The sequence below is a fragment of the Coenobita brevimanus genome, chromosome 46 (assembly GCF_032717465.1).
Source record: "Coenobita brevimanus isolate Jiangsu-jjx chromosome 46, ASM3271746v2, whole genome shotgun sequence".
In the NCBI taxonomy this organism is placed as follows: Eukaryota; Metazoa; Arthropoda; class Malacostraca; order Decapoda; family Coenobitidae; genus Coenobita; species Coenobita brevimanus.
Genome location: NC_136999.1, coordinates 56,214,609 through 56,235,130, shown reverse-complemented (window position 1 = coordinate 56,235,130; position 20,522 = coordinate 56,214,609). Strand labels below are relative to the sequence as shown.

General features: G+C 41.9%; 1 protein-coding gene across 3 annotated transcripts in view; it reads left to right on the top strand.

The window, feature by feature from the left end:
- Positions 1-20,522, top strand: part of LOC145398647 (guanylate kinase) — a 97,736-nt gene that overhangs the window by 16,818 nt on the left and 60,396 nt on the right. For 2 of the 3 annotated variants that reach the window (XM_080271453.1, XM_080271451.1), the window contains exon 2: positions 7,316-7,368. The exons of the other annotated variant lie outside the window; for it this stretch is intronic. In XM_080271453.1, the coding sequence (XP_080127579.1) occupies positions 7,341-7,368 (28 nt within the window). In that variant the 5' untranslated portion in view covers positions 7,316-7,340. The remainder of the gene's footprint in view (positions 1-7,315; positions 7,369-20,522) is intronic. 3 annotated transcript variants of the gene reach the window in all.

Sequence of the window (20,522 nt, the reverse complement as noted above, 5' to 3'; positions counted from 1 at the left end):
TGCTTTAAAATTTTTGTATTAAGAACAGACTCGAAAACTTTTGAGATACAGGATGTTAAAGCAATTGGATGATAGTTAGAGGGTTGGGAATGGTCACCCTTCTTTAGGACTGGCTGAATGAGAGCAAACTTCCAGCAAGAAGGAAAGGTACAAGTTTATAGACAAAGGCGAAAGAGTTTGCCTAGGCAGGGTGTAAGCACAGAAGCACAGTTCTGGAGAACAACAGGAGGGACTCCATCAGGCCCATATGCCTTATTAGTATTGAGGCCTGTGATGGCAGAAAATACATCAGCTGAAGAAATTTTAATGTCAGCCATGAGGAACTCAGAGGGGGGAAGTGATGGAGGAACAGCACCGGAATCATCTAAGGTGGAATTGGAGGAGAAAGTCTGAATGAAGAGATCTGATTTATCAGTAGAAGAAATAGCTGCAGAGCCATCAGAGTAGAAAAGAGGAGGGATGGATGATGAGGTAAAGTTGTTAGAAAGGTTTTTGGCAAGGTGCCACAAGGAGTGGGAAGAATTTGAGTTAGAGAGTTGAGAGCATTTAGTATGGATGAAATTATTTTTAGCAGAACGAAGAACAGACTTAGCACGACTCCGGGCAGAAACGTTTAAAAGATGTGATTCAGGGGTGGGTTGGCTCCGGTACCTTTTATAGGCCCTCTCCTTGTTGCGGACAGCATTAGAACAAGCGTGATTAAACCAAGGCTTTCGTGCATTAGTCAGAGGATATGAGAAAGGAATGTATGCTTCCATGCCTGAGAGAATAACCTCCGTAATGCGCAAGGCACATCCAGATGGCTCCCGGCCATGGAAGCAATAATCATTCCAGGGAAAATCAAAGAAGTACTGCCTGAGGGCCTCCCAATCCACAGTTCCAAAGTGCCATAGACGACGTTTCTTTGGAGGGTCCGCAGTCCGTACTGGAGCAATAGGATAGGTTAAGGTGATAAGTTGTGATCGTAGGAGCCCAACGGAGAGAAAAGTTTAACAATGTAAGCAGAGGGATTAGTTGTAAGGAAGAGGTCAAGTATATTGGAGCTCTCTCCAAGGTGGTCAGGGATACTGGCAGAGTGCTGTACAAGCTGCTGTAGGTCATTAAGGATAGAAAAAGTGTAGGCTTGTTTCACCAGGTGGATCAGTGAAAGGATTGGGCCACCACATCCCCAAATGACAAAACTCCTTCACACATTCAAGACACTTCAGCAAGATCAAACCTTTCACACCTGAAAATTTCTACACGCTGTCCCTGACACTGCACACATGAAATCAGCATTATTTAGCAGTCTACCTCTAATACTACCACGTCTTGTATGCACCCACATAGCATAAACACTGCACAAGATGGAGTTACTTTCCACACCCTTGTGGCAAACTGTACATGATGACACTCTTTTTGCTTTGACAGTACTGCCACCAGTCCCAGATATTATCACTTTTGTTTTATCTGTAGCTATTTACTTGCAGACCCTTGTACCCCATTCTGTTTCTCCATTTCCCTAATCTTTCCTTTGCCTCCCTCTTTGTCTCTGCATTTGACACCAGGTCATTAGCATACATTTCTCTTTTTTTCGGTCTTGTCTCACCCTTTCAACCATTTATTATATAACATTTCCAACACAAATCATTCATAAGGGAGAGAAGACTTAGGGGCTGGGGGGGAGGTGAAACTTTCAGGGACCCCATGTTGATTCTATGTCTACCAAAAGATATTGAGTTCCAAAAGTGGAGTCATGTACTAACCAACTTGGTATGCATTCCATCAAGCTAATCACAGTCCTGGGTTTGGTGATGTGACCTGCATCAGTCAGTCACAGATTTATCCTTGTGTTCATGTTCAGTCTTCTCATAGCTGAGCGGGATGAGTAGTGCTCTCTTAGCCTGCATTTTTCTTTTCTTTATACCAGTTTATCTTCTTTTTCTAACATTGATGCCAGCTTTGATGTTCTTGGCTCATAGTATTTTGCCTCCTTGCTTACATTATTCCTTCTTTTCTGTCTGTCTGTCATTCTTTGTTTTCCTAGCAATGATTCTAGCCATGATGTTCTTGGTTAATAGTATTTTGTCATTGAACATAGTGTCTCAACTGTGGCCAGGACTATACTTCACAAAAAGACATAGTTATGTTATCCCCTACACGATGACCAAATGGTGTCGATGGATAAGGTACAGTAATGTTATCTGTATAGGATGAAGGTAGAAAATTTCCATCCTGGGTTGGATGAGCTTATGTTACACAGGGTTCGGTTGGGTATAGTTATGTTAGGTTGGGTTAACAAGATTTGGTTCAGTTGCATCGCAGTGAGTTTAGATGAGGTTGGATTAGGTTAGGTTGGGTCAAGGTAGATTAGGTTGAATTAGGTTAGATATAGATAGATGTGCATAGATTAGACTGAATTTGGTAATGTTAGGTTTTGTTAGAGTGTTGTGTTGGGTCAGATTTACTAGGTTGGGGTGATTAAATTAGGTTAGCTGGGGTCAGTTTGGTTGAGCTATATTGGTTTAGGTTAGGTTGCATCAGTTGAGTGTGGTTATGTTGGATTGGGTTAGGGTGTCAGGTATTGTAGTTAGGTTAAGTCAGGTTGAATCAAGTTAGGATAGGCTATGTTATATACAGTTAGCTTGGGTTGGGCTGAGTTAGGTGTAGTTAGGTTAGATTCGAGCAGGTTGGAATAAGCTGGGTAATTTCACCTTAGGGTAGGTTAGAATTTGTTAACCTTTTTACCTTGGCTGTATTTTGACTGCCCATTCTCATGTGTAGGTGAAATTCGCAAAATTGCATGTTTCAGGGCCTGATATTTTAGCTAATATCAGACCTAGAACATTCAATAAACAATCCAAAGACTGACCAATCCTTCATCATTCCACTGCAAATAACCCCTGAAGGCCAGGCACTGGTGTTGAGGAATGAGATGAAGAATAGGGATAACTTTTGGTGGCGCACACTGGTCGTGTCCAAAGGCATGATCACATCCTTGGCTTTGATGTGCCAGCTAGCTGATCGTTTCCCTCCTACTATCACATCCCCAGGCACACTGTGGGGGAGAGACAAAAGGGGCTATAAATTTCACTGTACCTGCACTTACAACCTAAAACACCTGTAGTATAACACAGAACTTCACATATAACAATTTCCTGTGGAGCAATTTCACTTGTCATACAGCTTACTTCTCTAATTTTATATCCTAGTACAAATATACAGATCACTTCCATACATTTCTATTTTCATGGTTATACTTTTCAATAGCCTTTTTTCTATTTCGCATATTGTTAGTTCACCTGATTTTACTGAGGTAGCTTTTCTGTTTACAAACTACAAAGTCCCACACACCTGGGCTTAGTAGGTCATGAGCTGATGATAATCGAAAAAGCATACTTGGCAAGGGCAATGCAGGATAGTCAGGCAGGGTGGAGCAGTGAGGGTTATGCATAGATGCCTTGCACATTGCTTGCACAGCAGATACTTCCCTCTTGACTTTCACTCTCCGCACCTTCCTCCTCACCCTCAGACTCCTCAGATGACTCCTCCAACTCATTGGAAGGGTATGCTGCAGGGTCATCAGAGTCACTCTTCAGGGATGACATGAGATGTGAGCAAGATGGGAGAACAAAATCAGACAAGTTGGTATTACAGCCCATCATCCACATGCCAGCACTGCACATGAATGACTAACTTGGCAACTCACTACTACCCCAGCACCTGGGAGAGTGTGGTGGTGTTCAAAAAAATAAAAAATGAAAATTGGCAGGAGCTTCAAACAGTGGAAGGAAAGCATTGTCATATCAGTTCGACACCCAGGGTTCTTCCAGTACCCCACCCGTGTCAGACTGATCCAACACCCAAAGCAGTGGGGTTAAGTGAGGTTAGTGTTGGGTTAGATTGTTGAGTTGGGCTTGGTTTGTGCTGGAATGGGTTATGTTATAGTTATATTGGATTACATTGGTAGGGCTAGGTTAGGTTACACTGGGTTAAATAAGGTTGGACTTGATTGGGTTAAGATAGGTTTTGTTGGGTTAATTTAGGTGGAGGTAGGTTAAGTTGGTTAAGGTTAAGTTAGGTCAGCTTGGTTTAGGGTAGTTTAGGTTTAGTTAAATTGGCCTTGATTGGTTTAGTCTCTTGGATTGGATTGGGTTGGTGGGTTAGCTGGGCTTAGTTTATGTTGGACTGGATTAGGATAGATTGGTTTAGGTTAGGTTCTGTATTTTTTAAGTTGGGTTAGGCTATGTCAGATTTGGTTAGGTAGAGTTTGGGTAGTTTAGGTTGGTTGGGTCGGGTTGGGATAGGCTGGATTAAATAAGGTTGTTTGGGTAAGGCTGATTTTAGGTTTTGTTAGGTTAATTTGAGTTGGTAAATTAGATTGGGGTAGGTTAGGTTGGGTTGGGTTAGGTTGGATTTAGTTTGGATAGGAGAGGTTGTCATAGGCTAGGGTTTGGTTTGATCAGGCTGTGCTGAGCTAGTCCTTGATTGGATTGCAGTAGGTTAGATTTTAGCAGGTTTAGTTAGGCTATGTGTGGTTAGATTAGATTTGGTTATGTTTGGTTAGGTAGGATTAGATTGAGTTGTGGGTTAGGTTAAATTAATTTACTTTTAATTAGGGAGATTAGATTTGGTTAGGTGTAGGTGGGTTTTTGATTCAGCTATGTTTATTTGGGTTAATTTAGATCCATTTAGGTTAAATTGTGTTAGGTTAAGTTAGGGTAGGTTAGCTTGGGTTTGTTTAGTGTGGGTTGGGTTAGAGGTTTAGGTTGGACTATGGTAGGCTAAGTTAAGTTGATTTAGGTTTTGCTGCATTTGGTTGTATCAGGAGAGTTTGGGTTAGATTAGTTATCTTGGGGTAGGTAAGTTTGGATCACATTAAGTTGGGTTAAACTTAGTTAATTTTTGTTGGGTTACGTTAGGTTGGGGATGGTTCAGTTAGGTTAGGTCTGACTGTGTTTGATGTGGTTTGGTTAGGCAAGATTTTCTATCTATCTATTGCCCAAGGCCTTAATCCCATAAGGGGTGACCACAAACAAATCACCTCCATGTTGCCATCTCCCGCCATTTCACTGCCCTGCTCCCAGCTCACGCCCTCTCTCTCATATACCTCTCCACTCCATCCCTCCATCTCATCCATGGCCTCCCCCTCCCTCTGCCCTAGTGATTTTCCATGAAACTTTTTTTTGTGTGTGTGTGTGATCCGATGTGATCCGTGTGAGTTTGACGTTGTTTATCCTTGTAAATGGCGAGTTTTTTTTGTTCCCCTCTCCCTCTAAAGCCTCCTCTTTCCCATGGGTTTCCCAGTATCCCAGAGGGAGAGGAAGATATCTCAGAACTGGTCATTTCACATGGATATGAAGGCGGTAACTGCATGAATCACATCAGAGACTGTGGAAGAACATAGGTTTCATGGCATTAGTATTATTGATGGAAAACGAATGAAAATGTTCGGAATATATTAATAATGGTACCATAAATTTTCCTAGATATGTATCACATTCAGATCTCTTGATATTTATTGATAGTTTTTTCTTTTTGTTTTCTTTTTTTACCAGTGTGTTAGAGGTTAACCCATGAAGTGTGAGTTACGGCTTCAGTTGTGTATATGAGGGAGTAGGAGTCACAGCACAGGTTGTGCCAAACTAACCTGCACCTAAACACACTGTGAAGCCTCCTAGGGTTGGTAATTGAGCACTTCATGGATTAGCTAAATACAATACAGTACTTTATTTTAATGTTAAAAGGTATGTAGCCTGATTTCATAAAGTACAGGTAAAGTTCAGTTGCCATATACTGCATCATGTGTGCTGATGAGGAACCTGTATGTGGTGGCACTGTGCACCCTGGGGGGACCAAACCTTCTACTCTTTCTGTGCACCTTGCTATGAGGAAAGACCATGGTCTCACCCTGGCCTGGTGAGGCACTGTCTGCCACAAAGGGATGCTAGTTACCTACATGGTTTATGTACATCACACCCTCATTTTACAATGAGGAGAAAGTGAGAAGTGTTAATGTTAGGGGTAGGGTTGTGAGAAACAGACCAAAAAAGACCTGGGACAAGGTCACTGAATGTGACCTCAGGGATAAGGGACTGAATAGGGAGGCTGCTATAGATTGAACAGCATGGAGAGCCACCATTAGGTAACCAAGGCCAACACTTGCAAGCATGTTGGAGCCTTTATAAATGAAGCAAAACAATATGATGTGTGAGAAAAATCCATTTTACAGTATAACAGTTTATCATATGCTGAGTCAGCTTTAACATGGGTTCAGTGGGGACGTGTTTTTGGCCAAGGGTCACCCACAAAACAGAGTCTAAAAACAAGTTCCCAGCTTGGTAGTTCTATTACTCCACTGCACTTCACTTGCTGTTTTGCCACCAAGAATAAGTAAAAATTCTCACCTAATCTGGCAGTTATTTCACATCATTGCAGTTTACTTGCTGCTTGAACTCCAGCACCACACTATTGTTCCATCATTGTCACAAACACACCCAACAGTGACTAAGTTCAAAGGCCATCTTGGGACAGACAGTAACTGTAAGTTTGTATCATTGATTGTATAAGTAAAAATAGTAATTATACTTTGACCAGTGAGGCTTTGTACCATATGATAATGGTTGTATAAGCAAAAATGCCATCATATATCGAAAAAGGGTCCTAACGTTTAAGTCAGTGCATGGTATAAGCAATTCATCGCATTCCAGTTCATCATAAAATGAGGGTTTGCAGTACTGTACTTTAGGATGGCCCTACAATAGCAGTTGCTTTCCTGGTAATACCTATGGCAATGGGTCTGGTTGGCAAGACAGACCAGGGTTAAGCAGAAACGACAGTTGCATTGTGCTTATAAAAGACAAAATTTTGTGTTGGTGTGCAAGTCTAGTACGTATAAAATGTTACAATTTGGTGAGAATCTCAGAATGTTTAGGTAGTCAGTTGAGTTTGGGTAGTTTACTAGTTTTATGACCCTTGTCAATTAGTGATACCTGTTACATTTAGTTGAAGCCACTACCAGATGATATTTCTCTTTTAAACAAAATTAGCAAGAGTGCAGCACTGTAGTGACTGAGCTTTAACTGTGCATGTATGGTTGAAGTTATTTAATATGGTGATTTTGCACCATTAAGCATTTAACTGAATACCTGTTGCTTAGTTCTGTGCTAGAAAACACACACACACACACACACACACACACACACACACACACACACACACACACACACACACACACACACACACACTCTCTCTCTCTCTCTCTCTCTCTCTCTCTCTCTCTCTCTCTCTCATAATAACAGGACACTCATACATCAAGGTTTCATTTTCTTTTCAGTTTCTTATCCAGGCTGACTTTACCCATGGCTTCTCTTCTAAGGCAGGGCAAGAGTAAGTTTAGTGGTTTGTTACCTTGCCTCTGTTTTTCTCAGCTGATTAACCCTCTCGTAATTGGGACAACACTACCAGATGATTTTAGCCACTTGAGAGTGTCATAGGAGCCTGAGAGTGTTAATACTGTTACAATCCTTTCAGGCCCAGACAACTTGTGTACTGGTAACTAGTTCCTGCTGATTCTAGCTGTATATTAAGCTGGGTGTGTGTCATAGCAGATGTAGACTGTTGGCAATGTCACCATAACCCTCTCATGGTTCAGATGACTATGGTAATTAATTCTAAATAATTCCAGACAACTTCTTTTTGACTAAAGTTTTGTTGTTGAATCTGAAACTGATGCCTATCGCCATTAACATTTTCATGTTCAAAACAGCTCTAATATTGTACAGTAGTCAGGGTAATGTTAGTTTTATTAAGTGTAGAATGATTCATATGATCCATTATGTTACAACTCTATGTCACTAGTCAGAATATAAAATAAATCATCTGACAGAGGGATTGATCAACACTCACATTCTAGCCACCCTAGGAACAGGACTCCCTGGGGTGGATGGAAAGAGCCAGCTGTCCTGTGACTATGGCTTCTGTACTGTTTAGGAACTGTGTGCTTTGATTTGTGGTGCTGTTTAGACTTATCATCAAATTTGTTTTTGATGATGTGTGCATATATCATAGTGAATTTTTGATACTGTTGGTCATATATAATACTGTGCTGTACATACACAATCCATTTTAACTTTTTGTAAATTGCCATTTCTCCATTTTGACTTCTGAGCTGTAAGAAGAAGTTAACACCAATATATAATGGTAGTAATACAAAACTGTTTGGTAGTTATGTGCTTTGATATACTGTAAGAGGTGCTACCCAAAATTTCCAGTAACTTGAACAGAGGGAGCCGGCCGTTTGCAGTTTTGCCTTTTGCCACTAGGAGGAGTCAGCAGCACCCCTTGTGCATCAGTGTGGCCCCCGCCGTGTCTGTGGGTGCATGTGTTGTTGAGCTATGCTTACTATTGTAACGTGGTGTGTAGGTGGTTTTACAATGGCAGACCTCACGGAACAAAGAACCTGCATCAAGTTCTGCTTCAAGATCAACAAGACAGCTGCAGAAACTCATCATTTGCTTCAGCAAGCCTTTGGTGACAATGCCATGTCCCAAAGCAGAACATTTTTCTGGTACAATTGGTTCAAGAAAGAACGAAAAAAGCGCGTTCGCAGCAATGTCATGTGGATGTTGATCATTTTCTTCAGTATCCTGGGGATTGTTCACAAGGAATTCGTCCCACCCGGTCAATCTGTCAGTGGAAAGTTTTACTGTGAAGTCTTGCAGTGTCTGAGGGAGAACATCTGCCACAAACATCCAGAACAATGGGAGAACAAGGACTGGGTTCTGCATCATGACAATGTCCCCACCCACACATCAATTGTTGTCCAGCAGTTCCTGGCTTTCACTAACATGGTAGTCATTCCCCACCCACCCTGTTCGCCTGACCTTGCCCCCTGCGACTTTTTCCTGTTTCCCAAGCTGAAATTCCAACTGAAAGGGTGTCGATTTGATTCAATTGAGGAGATCCAGACAGAATTGCAGGAGGTGCTCAAGACCATCATGCCTGAAGCCTTTGAGGGATGCATGGACTTGAAAAAATACTGGGACCACTGCATCCATGCCCATGGGGACTGCTTTGAAGGCGACAAAGAGAACTAGGAGGTAAGGTAACTTATTTTCCTACAATATTCAAATTACTGGAACTTTTGGGTAGCACTATATATGGGGGTTTCAAGAATACTCCCCCAGTATCCCTGCTTGTCGTACGAGGCGACTAAAAGGGTTGGTGGTGGGTTAGTGCCCCACCCCGTAAAAAGAACTAACTAAAAAAGCAAATAAAGCGCCTCGGACCCGGACGGACCATACGTTGACGACTAAGGAACGGACAAAGGACATTCTGAGAGTAGGAGCGTGGAATGTGAGAGGAGTGAATGATGAAGTGAAAGAGAGAGAGATTGTCCAGGTGCTTGAGGATGCAAAAGTGGATATATGTGGATTGACTGAAACTAAATGGAAAGGTGAAAGGATGAGAGAATGGGAATACGGTGTAGGTATATGTGCGGGAGTCAGTGAGAATGAGAGGGCAAGAGAGGGAGTATGTCTGATGATAAGCAAGAAGTGGAAGGAGAATATAAGAGAGTATGGAACAATGGGTGCAAGGATTGTATGGGTGAGGATGAAAGTAGGTATACAAGCATGGGCGATTGTATGTGTGTATGCTCCAACTGAGGATCGAGTGGCAAGAGTGAAAGATGAGTTTTGGGCGAGAGTAGAAGCATGTATGGACAAGTTTGAGAGGAGCGAGAGAACGCTGTTGATTGGAGACATGAATGGCAAAGTCGGGAATGTACGAGTGGATGGAGTGGTTGGTCAGTGGGGTGTGCCAGCGGAAGTAGATGGGAATGGTAGTGCTTTGGTGGACATCTGTGCTGGTAAGGGGTTGGCAATAGCCAACACCTACTTTCGTCATAAGATGATCCACCGGTATACATGGAGAGTAATGAGGAGGATGGATGGTGAAATTGTTGAACGAAAGGCAATGATAGACTACGTGTGTGTGGATGAGCGAATGAGAAGACAAGTGTTGGATGCAAGGGTGTGGAGAGGGTGGGGGAATGGAGTCTCGGACCATCACTTAGTGATGGCCAAGGTAAAGCTGCAAAGAAAGTGGTTGAGGAGGCGAAGGGGAAGACAGGAGGAAGCAGCTCCTGTGAGAAGAGTGGAGAAATTGCAAGATAGTGAGAAGAGGACAGAGTATAAGAGCATAGTGGAAGAAAGATTGGGAAGGTATGAGCTAGAGCAGATGGAAGGGGTGGAAGACGTATGTAAGATATTCACGGAAGAGATAAGCGCAGCGTGTGAGGCGGTTTGTGGAGTGAGGAGGAGATGCAAGGGTGTGCAAGGGACAGCATGGTGGAATGATGAGGTGAAACGAGCTGTGGAACAAAAGAAGAAGGCATATGGTGAATGGTTGACGAGTAGAGGTAGGGGAGAAGATGAGAGAGAGACGAGAGAGGTATATGTGAGCAGGAGAAGGGAGGTTAAGAGACTGGTGAAGGAGAGTAAGAAGAAAGTGGATGAAGAGTTTGGGAGGAATCTGAGTGTGAAATGGAGGGAGAGTAAGAAATTGTTTTGGAAGGAGGTAAAGAAAGTAAGGCAGTGTGAAAGGGGAAATAGTAGGGGAGTGAAAGATAGGAATAATAGATTGTTGGTGGAGAAAAGAGAGAAATTGAGGAGATGGAAGGAGCACTTTGAGAATTTGTTGAATGTAGAGAGTGAGAGCAGTGTGAGTATAAGTGGTTGGGGAATGGCTGGGAGAAGAAGAGATGAGAGGAGGGAGGAAGAGATCAGTAGGTCGGAAGTAGTGGAAGCGATGAAGAAGATTAAGTTGGGAAAGGCCCCAGGAATTGATGGAGTGTGTGGTGAAATGCTTAGGTATGGGGGTGAGATTGTTGTGGAGTGGATATGGAAGTTGTGTAGATTGGCTTGGGAAGAGGGAAGGGTTCCAGAGGACTGGAAATCAGGTATAATTGTTCCTCTGTACAAAGGAAAAGGGGAGAGAGAAGTATGTGGTATCCATAGGGGTATTTGCCTTCTTAGTGTGACTGGTAAAATATATGGTAGAATACTCATTGATAGGGTTAGGCATATGACAGAGGAGCTAGTTGGAGAAGAACAAGGGGGATTTAGGAAGGGAAAAGGGTGTGTAGATCAGATATTTGTTCTAAGATGTTTAGTGGAGAAGTATCTAGAGAAGGGAAGGAAAGTGTATGCTGCCTTCATGGACTTGGAGAAAGCTTATGACAGAATAGATAGGAAAGGTATGTGGAAGGTATTAAGAATATATGGAGTGGAGGGGAAATTGTTGAGTGCTGTGAAGGGTATATACGAGGGAGCTAGGGCTACGGTGCGAGTGAATGGTGAGCTGAGTGAGTTCTTTGATCTCAATGTGGGACTGAAACAGGGGTGTGTAATGTCTCCATGGCTGTTTAATATATATATGGATGGGGTTGTAAAGGAGGTACAAGGTAGGGCAGTGGATGTGGGGGTGGCCCTAATGAATGAGGGTGAGATTTGGAAGCTTCCGGTGTTGCTGTTTGCTGATGATACAGTATTGTTGAGTGAAGATGAATGGGAGTTGCAAGGTTTGGTGAATGAATTTGGGACAGTGTGTAGGAGGAGGAAGCTGAAAGTTAATATAAACAAAAGTAAAGTTATGGTGTTTGAGAGGAATGAAGTCACAGAGTGTGCAGTGAGGTTGGATGGTGAGGATATGGAGAATGTGAGTTCATTCAAGTACTTGGGTAGTGTGATGAGTAAGGATGGAACTTTGGGGGATGAAGTACGTGAAAGGGTACAGCAGGGAAGGAAGGTTGTTGGCACACTGAAAGCAGTGATGAGAAATAGGGAGGTGAGTATGGAAGTTAAGAAGTCACTGCATGATGGTATTGTGATCCCTACCCTGACGTATGGAAGCGAGCGTGGACCTTGCAAGAGGGGAACAAGTCAAGAGTGAGAGCAGTGGAAATGAGTTACTTGAGAGGAGCATGTGGAGTGACATGGAGGGACAGGTTGACGAATGAAGAAGTGAAGGAACGTTGTGGGGTAGATGTGGATGTGGTTGAAAAGATTAGGAGAAATACACTGAGGTGGTTTGGACATGTGGAGAGGATGGAGAATGAAAGACTGGCTAAGAGGGTGTATGTGGGTGAGGTGGAGGGAGGGAGAGGGAGGGGTAGACCGAGGATGAGGTGGAGGGATGGAGTTGAGAGGTATATGAGGGAGGGGGGGGTGAGTTGGGGGGAGGGTAGTCAAATGGTGGGTGACAGAGTGACTTGGAGGCGTTTTGTCTGCGGCCACCCTTTGCGGGATTAGGGCGTCGGGCTATAGATAGATAGATAGATAGATATTTTTATACTCTTTGCTTATATGAAGTACTGTGCCTTGTCCATTTTCACCTGCCATAGTATTACCTTATCTTCACCTTCATTGCTAAGGTATAGCAAGAGATTAGCACTAAAACCTGATACTAGCCAAGAAAAAGTACTATTGAAAGGGATGTAGAGCCAATGTGCTGAGTTATTTGTGCAATTGACCCACTGGAAAGTTGCAAATGTATGAAGACATCTGGCAAGTTAAGGTGGACATGCCATACACTAGGGTAGCAGTCACTGATAGGGAAGCCACACATGCTTATTTTATCCATTGAAGGACCATGCATTGTTATACCAATAGCTCAACCTTTTTATCTTGGTGGAGATTTGCCCATTTTGTAGCATTTATCTTATTACCTGTTTGGCAGAATACGACAACACTGCAGCTTTATTGTATGTTCTCTTCTTAGTTCTTATTCATGACTGGCACCATATCCTAATGTTTTCTCTTGTTACAGCAAAACACTTAAGATGGAGAGACTGCAGTTTTAGGCCAGAGTTTATGAACAGAGTATAGGAACTATGATAAGCAGTAGTAAGGTGATGCATTCTTATCATATCTCACTAAGGGCCATTCATTGTCGGGCCTGTGTGAGATCGTGAGTTGAGAGGAAGTGTTAGGCCTGTATTTGTGTCAGTTAAAGAGGTTCCATGATATCACTTGTTTACCATGCTCATTTCACTTTAACTTGGCCTGAAATTGCCCTCTCTCTTCAGTGCTGAAGTATAGCAATACAGTAGAATAGCATTGAAATATGATGCTTGGCAAAAAATTGCACTTTCATCATCTTCATTGTTGAGTTGTAACAATAGATTAATACAGTATTAGAATATGATGCTAGTTGTGAAAAAGTACAATAGAAGAGGTGCATAGCCAAAGTATTGTCTTTTTCTCCCATTAAACTATGTGAAAAAAAAAACCGATGCTAAAGGACAAATTTCAGGACCAAGTTGAGGTGAAAAAATTTTAAGTGTGTTGGTTTATTGTGTGTAGTGTATACAGTGAAAGGCCACTTATTCAGCATCTGGTCTCATGGCATTTCCGGTCTTTCTGCAGTTTTCATAAATAGTTCCATTACGAAAGTTCTCTGCTCTTCCAGCACATACTGAGCCGACCAGAACCTGCGACGGGGTCACCAGCTCGTTGCTGGTAGCCATACACCCATAGTTGCCAATTTGTTGCTGGTGTCACAAGATCTACCACTTTTCATAATTTAGTGTTTTTCATAATCATTTAATGTCAATAAATATTATGCTTTCTTCTATACCTAGCGCTTTTTGAAGTCCAATTTAGCGCAAAAATTTGGACTTCATCTATAGCTTAGCGCGTTTTAAAGTTGAGCTTAGTGCTATTGAAGATTTCTGCTTGCCACCACTGCTTGTGATGTTGGCCATCATGACTCGTGAGTGTCTGGCCTTGTAAGCAAGACCTTTCGAAAGTTTGTAAACTTTGTCGTGCTATTTTACGGTGTACATATGTAAATACACCAGGGTTAAGGTAAGTTCATGTGTATTTTTTCATTGAATGTGTTAAATTTAAGTTGCTTATTAAATATTTAGTGCTCAGGGAAGACCAGTAATACTTACTAGACACTGTGGTTGCACTGGGGTGACTGACCATGATTGATAGAAACTTTTCGGCGGTTTACCTGGTCATCTGGCAGTTTCTGCTCTTTCGGCACCTGCTGGCCGTGAGAGTATTGGTGATGACAGTATTAACTCACTAAGGTTTCCCTGACTCATTCACCTGAACATAGTACAGTATAATCATTTGATATTAAGTGGAATAAAATATTTGAGCTCTTGAGCATGAGACAAATTCCATACAGTAGTAGAAGTGCCTGTGGCTTTATATGAAGGGACAGATAGACAAAGGAGTGGAGTTATGAATAGAATACATTAATATGGTGTGGGGGAGCAGCTGATGTAGTGGAAAATATTTTCATTCATTCATCATCCAATCCTACATTGCCCCATGAGGAGCATAGGAGCCCGGGGCTAGACAAGTCCTGACGTTTAAGATGAGAGTGACCAGCCTCACTCATCCCTGAGTGGCATTACATGAGCAATAAACCCCAACCATCCCTTGGATATAAACCTTTAACGGTTCAATCCGATTGGAGCACCGTAATTACCCACTAAACCACCAGGTGCCAAAATTTGGTTATATGGTTACCACCCAGCATAGTAAATGGTTTCCTGGTGTACAGGAAACCATTTGGCTTGTCATTCACTGTAGAGTCACCTACAGGCAGAAGGAACGGGAAAGAATGAAGGAAAAAAGACAGAAGAGGGAGTGTAAAGTCACCCATAGGCAGAAGGACTAGAAAAGAATGAAAGAAAGAAAGACAGAAGAGGATGGAAGGAATTTTTATGTGGTTCAGCCGTATGGAGTTAATAGTGTAAGAGGTTGATTCAGGGTTTGTATGAGTAGACTGGTTGGTAGGAGAAAGATAAGTTGATCATTAATAGGGTAGAGGGACAGTGTAGGAAAGTGTACGAGTTGATGGTTGGGAGGATAAAGATAGGTAGACAAAAAATGAAAGTATAGGGACAATGTGGGTAGTATGAGAAGATTGTTTGCTGTAGGAGGAAGCATTGTTACTGACTAGGGATGGAGATACAGTACTTGGAGTTGTGTTTGTTGAGACCACCCCTCACGGGATGAGGTTTTATGCAGTAGATTGGTGTTAACCCTTTAACCCCTACACCGCAGGCTTGTTTACCAATGACTTGCGTGTGCTGCGGGGTTATTCGGGCTCCGACAGACTCTCAAAAAATATTTGCCCAAAATCAGTTATTAGTCGTAGAATATTAAAATTATACAGTATATGCTTATGGCACATACCTTCAGCTTTCTCCTGGAATGTTTGTTGAGCCTTCGTCAGTTACCGTAAGACTTGTGGAGACCTCTGAAGTTGGGTAAAAGTCTCCACTTTACACTTCCCGACAACCCGTAATGTGATTACCACAGCCAGATATTAACACTATAAACACTACTCTATGATTTTCAAGTAGTTTGGGATCCATACTCCAAAAAAAAAAACACTGTGAAAGCAATGAAAATTATGAGCGCGTCTGACCGCCGCACTTGCGCTAGTTCGCTCTTGGTACTCTGTCATTTATTATTCATAAAACTCCTCACACTTTATATTTCTATTACTATATAACACTTATATATATCTACAGTCTTTATCCATAAGTTTCCTTCAGTAGTATTAGTTTATTGTCACTGTAGGGATTCAATTTCTTTCAGTAAAATACGTAGCATTCACTTTCTCGTCCTGTATACTGGCATTAAGAGTGAATGTCACTTTCATCTTCACTCTCATAACTCATAGTATTCAGACATGCTATAGTGAAACTTTCACTTTCATTACTCCTAGGGTATACACTCGTATTCTTATAATACTACTCATTTACATTTCTATTTACGTTCTCTATTTTATTTACGTTACAGTAATCCCTCTAATATCCGGACGCCCAATAACCGAACATCCCCACTAACCGAACCTTATCGTCCTGGGATCAAACATTCCCAAAATGGTCCGAAAATCCAAAAAAATTGGAAAAAAAATCGATTTTTTGCCGTCCGTAATTTGAACTTGCCGCGCGCGCCGCGTGAGAGCATTGTTTTGGTTCATCATTCCTCCGACGTCCGATAGAGCGCCACTGCATCCTCCCCACTTCCCGCCTGTCTCTCACCGCGACAAGACCTACGCTCTTCGCCATGGCTTGGGAAAAGTTAATGTGCAACACTTAAATTTAATGGAACATTATTTGGACTAAAGTGAACACTGTGAAAAGAACGGACTTCTGTGTGTTAGTGACTAAGTTCAGTGCAAGACTTCAGGAAGAGTGCAGTGCAAGTGCTTCAGGAAATCGTTCTTACTGTCAGAGTCCGAGAGGAGGCGGTTATTCATCGAGGTGGCCAGGGACTTGCTGTAAGTAGCCAAAATGTTTCATGTTGTACTATTTTCCATACTATATTTACCAGAATGTTTCATATTGTATTTTTTCCCATACTATACTTACCAGAAAGTGTCATACTGTACTTCTTTCCATACTAAACTTACCTCATGCATGTGCAGTAGGAATGTGTTTTTCAGAGTTCGGTTAGGTTAGGTTCGGTTAGAGTCCATAAGTACCAGAATGTTTATTAATGTATGAACATACTTCTAAACCCACATTTTATGTGTCTATTGCATTTATTTCAGTCATTTATGTGCCTTATTGGTGTGATTTGGGTGTTAAATAGGTGCTATGCATGTCCGGAGGGAGTTGTATAGGTGTTTCTCTGTGTTAGGGTCCGTAAGTACAAGTCCATAAGCTGGGGCCCAATATCCGGACAAAACCAATATCCGAACCTACCGATGGCTCTATTGATCCGGATATTGGAGTGATTACTGTATTTACATTTCTATTTTATTTACACTGTGTTATGCACTGTCACTTGAAGTAACTTATAAAACTATTTTCCACTGTTCACTTATACTTACAGTCATTACTTTCACTTGCTGTTTACACATTATTTACAATTCCACTTGCACTGTTTTACTCAATAGAAAGATCGTAGTCACTCTTTTATCAATTGTCAGCCCTTTACCTCTTTCCACACGAGGTTTAGTAGGGGGTAAAGGTCACAGGGCCCTTTGCATGGGGGTGAAAAAAGGCCCTGAAGTCAGCAAGAGGATGAGCCGTACCTCCTCTTCGGAAGATGAGAGAGAACTGATAAAGGAGGGCCGGCCCGGGTTGAGGCCTACTTAGGGGTTATTCAGTACTACCAACGTAGCTCTTGAAACAGCTATGTATTTCACTGAAATGATTGGCAGGAAATCTAGACAATACATTATAAATTAGGTAGTTCCAGGTGAATGTAAATATCACTTAGGCTTCTCCCTTCCCTCCTCATATGTATATTTATTACGAAAATAGATTATATGGCATATTTCAAGGGGATAAAAACAGCGAAAATTAGCGAATGAGTGCACGTGAGGTGTTGTCAGGTGATAATTAGCCAATTCCAGGTGTATGGCACTCTCACTTACCTTATTTCTTTCTTGTATATATTATTTGGTATAAGAATAGGGCATAGGGCTTATTTCAATGGATGAAATCAGTGAAAAATTCCAGGGAAGATTTACTTAGCGTAGCACGGCTGGGCAGGCGAGAGGATAGTGTAATGGAGGGGGGGGGTAGGGAGGGGAGTCAAGAACGGGGAGAAATGGCTAAATTGTCAACAATGGATGGGAGTACAGATGAGATTAGGAGTGCTGACTAGTGTTGGACATTGGCAGTACTGATAGATGATACAAGCCCCCACTTGGAAGCCCGGGTGAATTCAAAATAACACAGAATCACAAAAGCGACTCCCCGCGGTATGATCCCTTGCTCCCAAGCGTCACGAAAGTGACGCCCCGCGGTTAAGGGGTTAAATCCAGTGATATTCTATTTAGTAAGTTCTTGATACTCTCTAGCAGTTTTATTTATCATAGGAAAAGCCCTTTGTAATGAATGGGTTAATGAAGTCCATATTTAACCCAATCAACTTGAAAAATCTCTGATTAACCCATTAACTGCAGTGCCTGTGGTGTGGAAAGAGGGACGTTACCAAGTGATTTTTTTGGTCATACTGGCTCATGCAGAATATGGTGAAGTATTGTTAGTGTATGTTGATTTTTAGGTCGGTGTTTGTGCATTACTTTTGCCACAAGAGTATCCTGAATTTATAATTCTCTGAAACAAAAGAAATTACCTGTACAGTACTATATATTTTCTCCTTTCATATACTAGTTTTATGGGATGGAGATGAAAGAGGGCATATTGAAACATGAGTAGGCAAAGTTCCAAGTCTTTAACTGTAATAAACTCCATTAGAAGTAGTAGTAGATCAACCCTGGTCTCTCTGGTTGATCAGATCCATCAGCCACAGGCAGGCAGTCGCCCCTGGACAGCTATCCCAAAAGTTTCCTTACAGCATACAGCGCCTTGCTGCAACAAGGTGTGGGGAAGAGTGTAGGGGTTTGGCTCCTGGATGGACACTGTGTTTTAGTCAATCCACCCAGCTAACAGTAGCACCATAGTTGGCACCATGTCACCCATTTATGGTCTTTGGTCACATGGTTACAGTTCATTGTAACTGGCTTCCTGGGTTAGAGGAAACCATTAGGCATTTCACTTAGTGTTGGATCACTACACAGAGTGAGTGGATGATGGGTGCCCCCACCTACCACTGTTGAGCTGTAAACTCAGTACTGTATTTATCGGACTCTACTCAGGCTGCATTGCAGTTGGGGCAAGGTCTGCTATTGAGTTTATTTAGTGTTAACAGATTAAACTAAGGAAAATAATGTGAGAGTAACAAGAATAATATGAGAAATACATTTTGGTGAAGGAGTTAAGTTAGAATAGTAATATACCTAACCCTTATGCTTGTCTTGTAAAATCAAAACTGTATTCAGTACTGTATACTCTAGTATTACCAGATGGTAAATTGCATTATAACTTTATTAACCCCTTCAGTACAAAGAAGTACAAAGGAAAGCAAACAGTGACAGACCTGGTGGTCCTTTGTTGTTTGATATAAGGAAGGTTATAACTAACAAAACTGTTCTAACAGCTGAGGACAAGGATAGAAAAACAAGAAGGCAGTATTGTGGTGTCTGTTTGTGGATAAATTTTTGCAACTCCCAGATTACAGTATTTTACTGTATTCAATATAGTTGAACCCCCTTATAGAGAAATTAGTCAAGGCTGTATAGTACAGTATCTACCTCCTATCCTCCTTCAGTTCAAAAACTATCCTGTGCTAAAAAGTCTTGGAGATAGCAAAAACAGAAAGAAAAAGAAAAAAAAAAAAAAATGTCTGGATTAAGAGAGTTGTGTTCAGTGTGGTCAGAAAAGAACTTTTTTTTAAGCAATGAATAAACGATTTTATGGCAGCAGTTTTTTAGTTAACGTGTGAAGCAGGTGTGTTGTAGTATGTTTGGTACACCTGTCCTTATGTTCACCACAGATGTTGCCCAGGTGGCACCGCTACAACTCATCCAAGTTTCATAGCATATTTACCTGTGCTGATGTTGTTTTGTTCATAACCAAAGTGTTTTGTAGTTGTTTTATACAGATGTGGTTCATCCTTATTTTTATTTGTATTTAGTAAAACAAATTGATAAATTATGTAGTGCATTCATATAACCATCATAATGGATTCAGTAAATAACTCATGTATTTTATCATTATAGCAGAGTACTACATGAAACAGATGACAGTCTTACCTGTGACAAAAGATGCGAGTAATTGAGACAGGGGCATTGTATTGTACATTGATGGAATACAGTACTATCTGTCTATCTATTGCCAGACGCCTCAATCCCATTTGGGGTGGCCACAAACAAATCGCCTCCAAGTCGCCCTGTCCCCCGCCATTTCACTGCCCTGCTCCCAACTCACACGCCCCTCTCTTATATACCTCTCCACCCCATCCCTCCATCTCATCCTCGGCCTCCCCCTCCCTCTTCCCCCCTCCACCTCACTCACATACACTCTCTTCGTCAGTCTTTCACCCTCCATCCTCTCCACATGGCCAAACCACCTCAGTGTGTTCCTCATAACGCTTCCTATCACATCCACATCAACACCACAACGCTCCTTTATATCCTCATTCGTCAGCATGTCTTTCCATGTGACTCCACAGGCTCCTCTTAAATAACTCATTTCCACTGCTCTCACTCTTGACTTGTGGCCTTCCAACAACATCCAAGCTTCACTTCCGTACGTTAGAGTTGGTATCACAATACTGTCATGTAGTAACTTTTTCACTTCCATGCTCACTTCCCTGTTTCTTATCACTGCTTTCAAAGAACCAGCAACCTTTCTTCCCTGCTGTACCCTTTCAAGCACTTCACCCTCCAAACCTCCATCCTTACTCATCACACTACCCAAGTACTTAAACGTACTCACATTTTCCAATTCCTCACCATCCAACCTCACAGTACATTCACTGACTTCACCTCTCTCAAAGACCATCACTTTACTCTTCCCTACATTCACCTTTAGATTCCGTTTCTTACACACTCTCCCAAACTCATCCACCAAGCCTTGCAGCTCCCCTTCGTCTTCACTCAACAACACAGTATCATCTGCAAACAACAGTACAGTGAATTTCCAATAC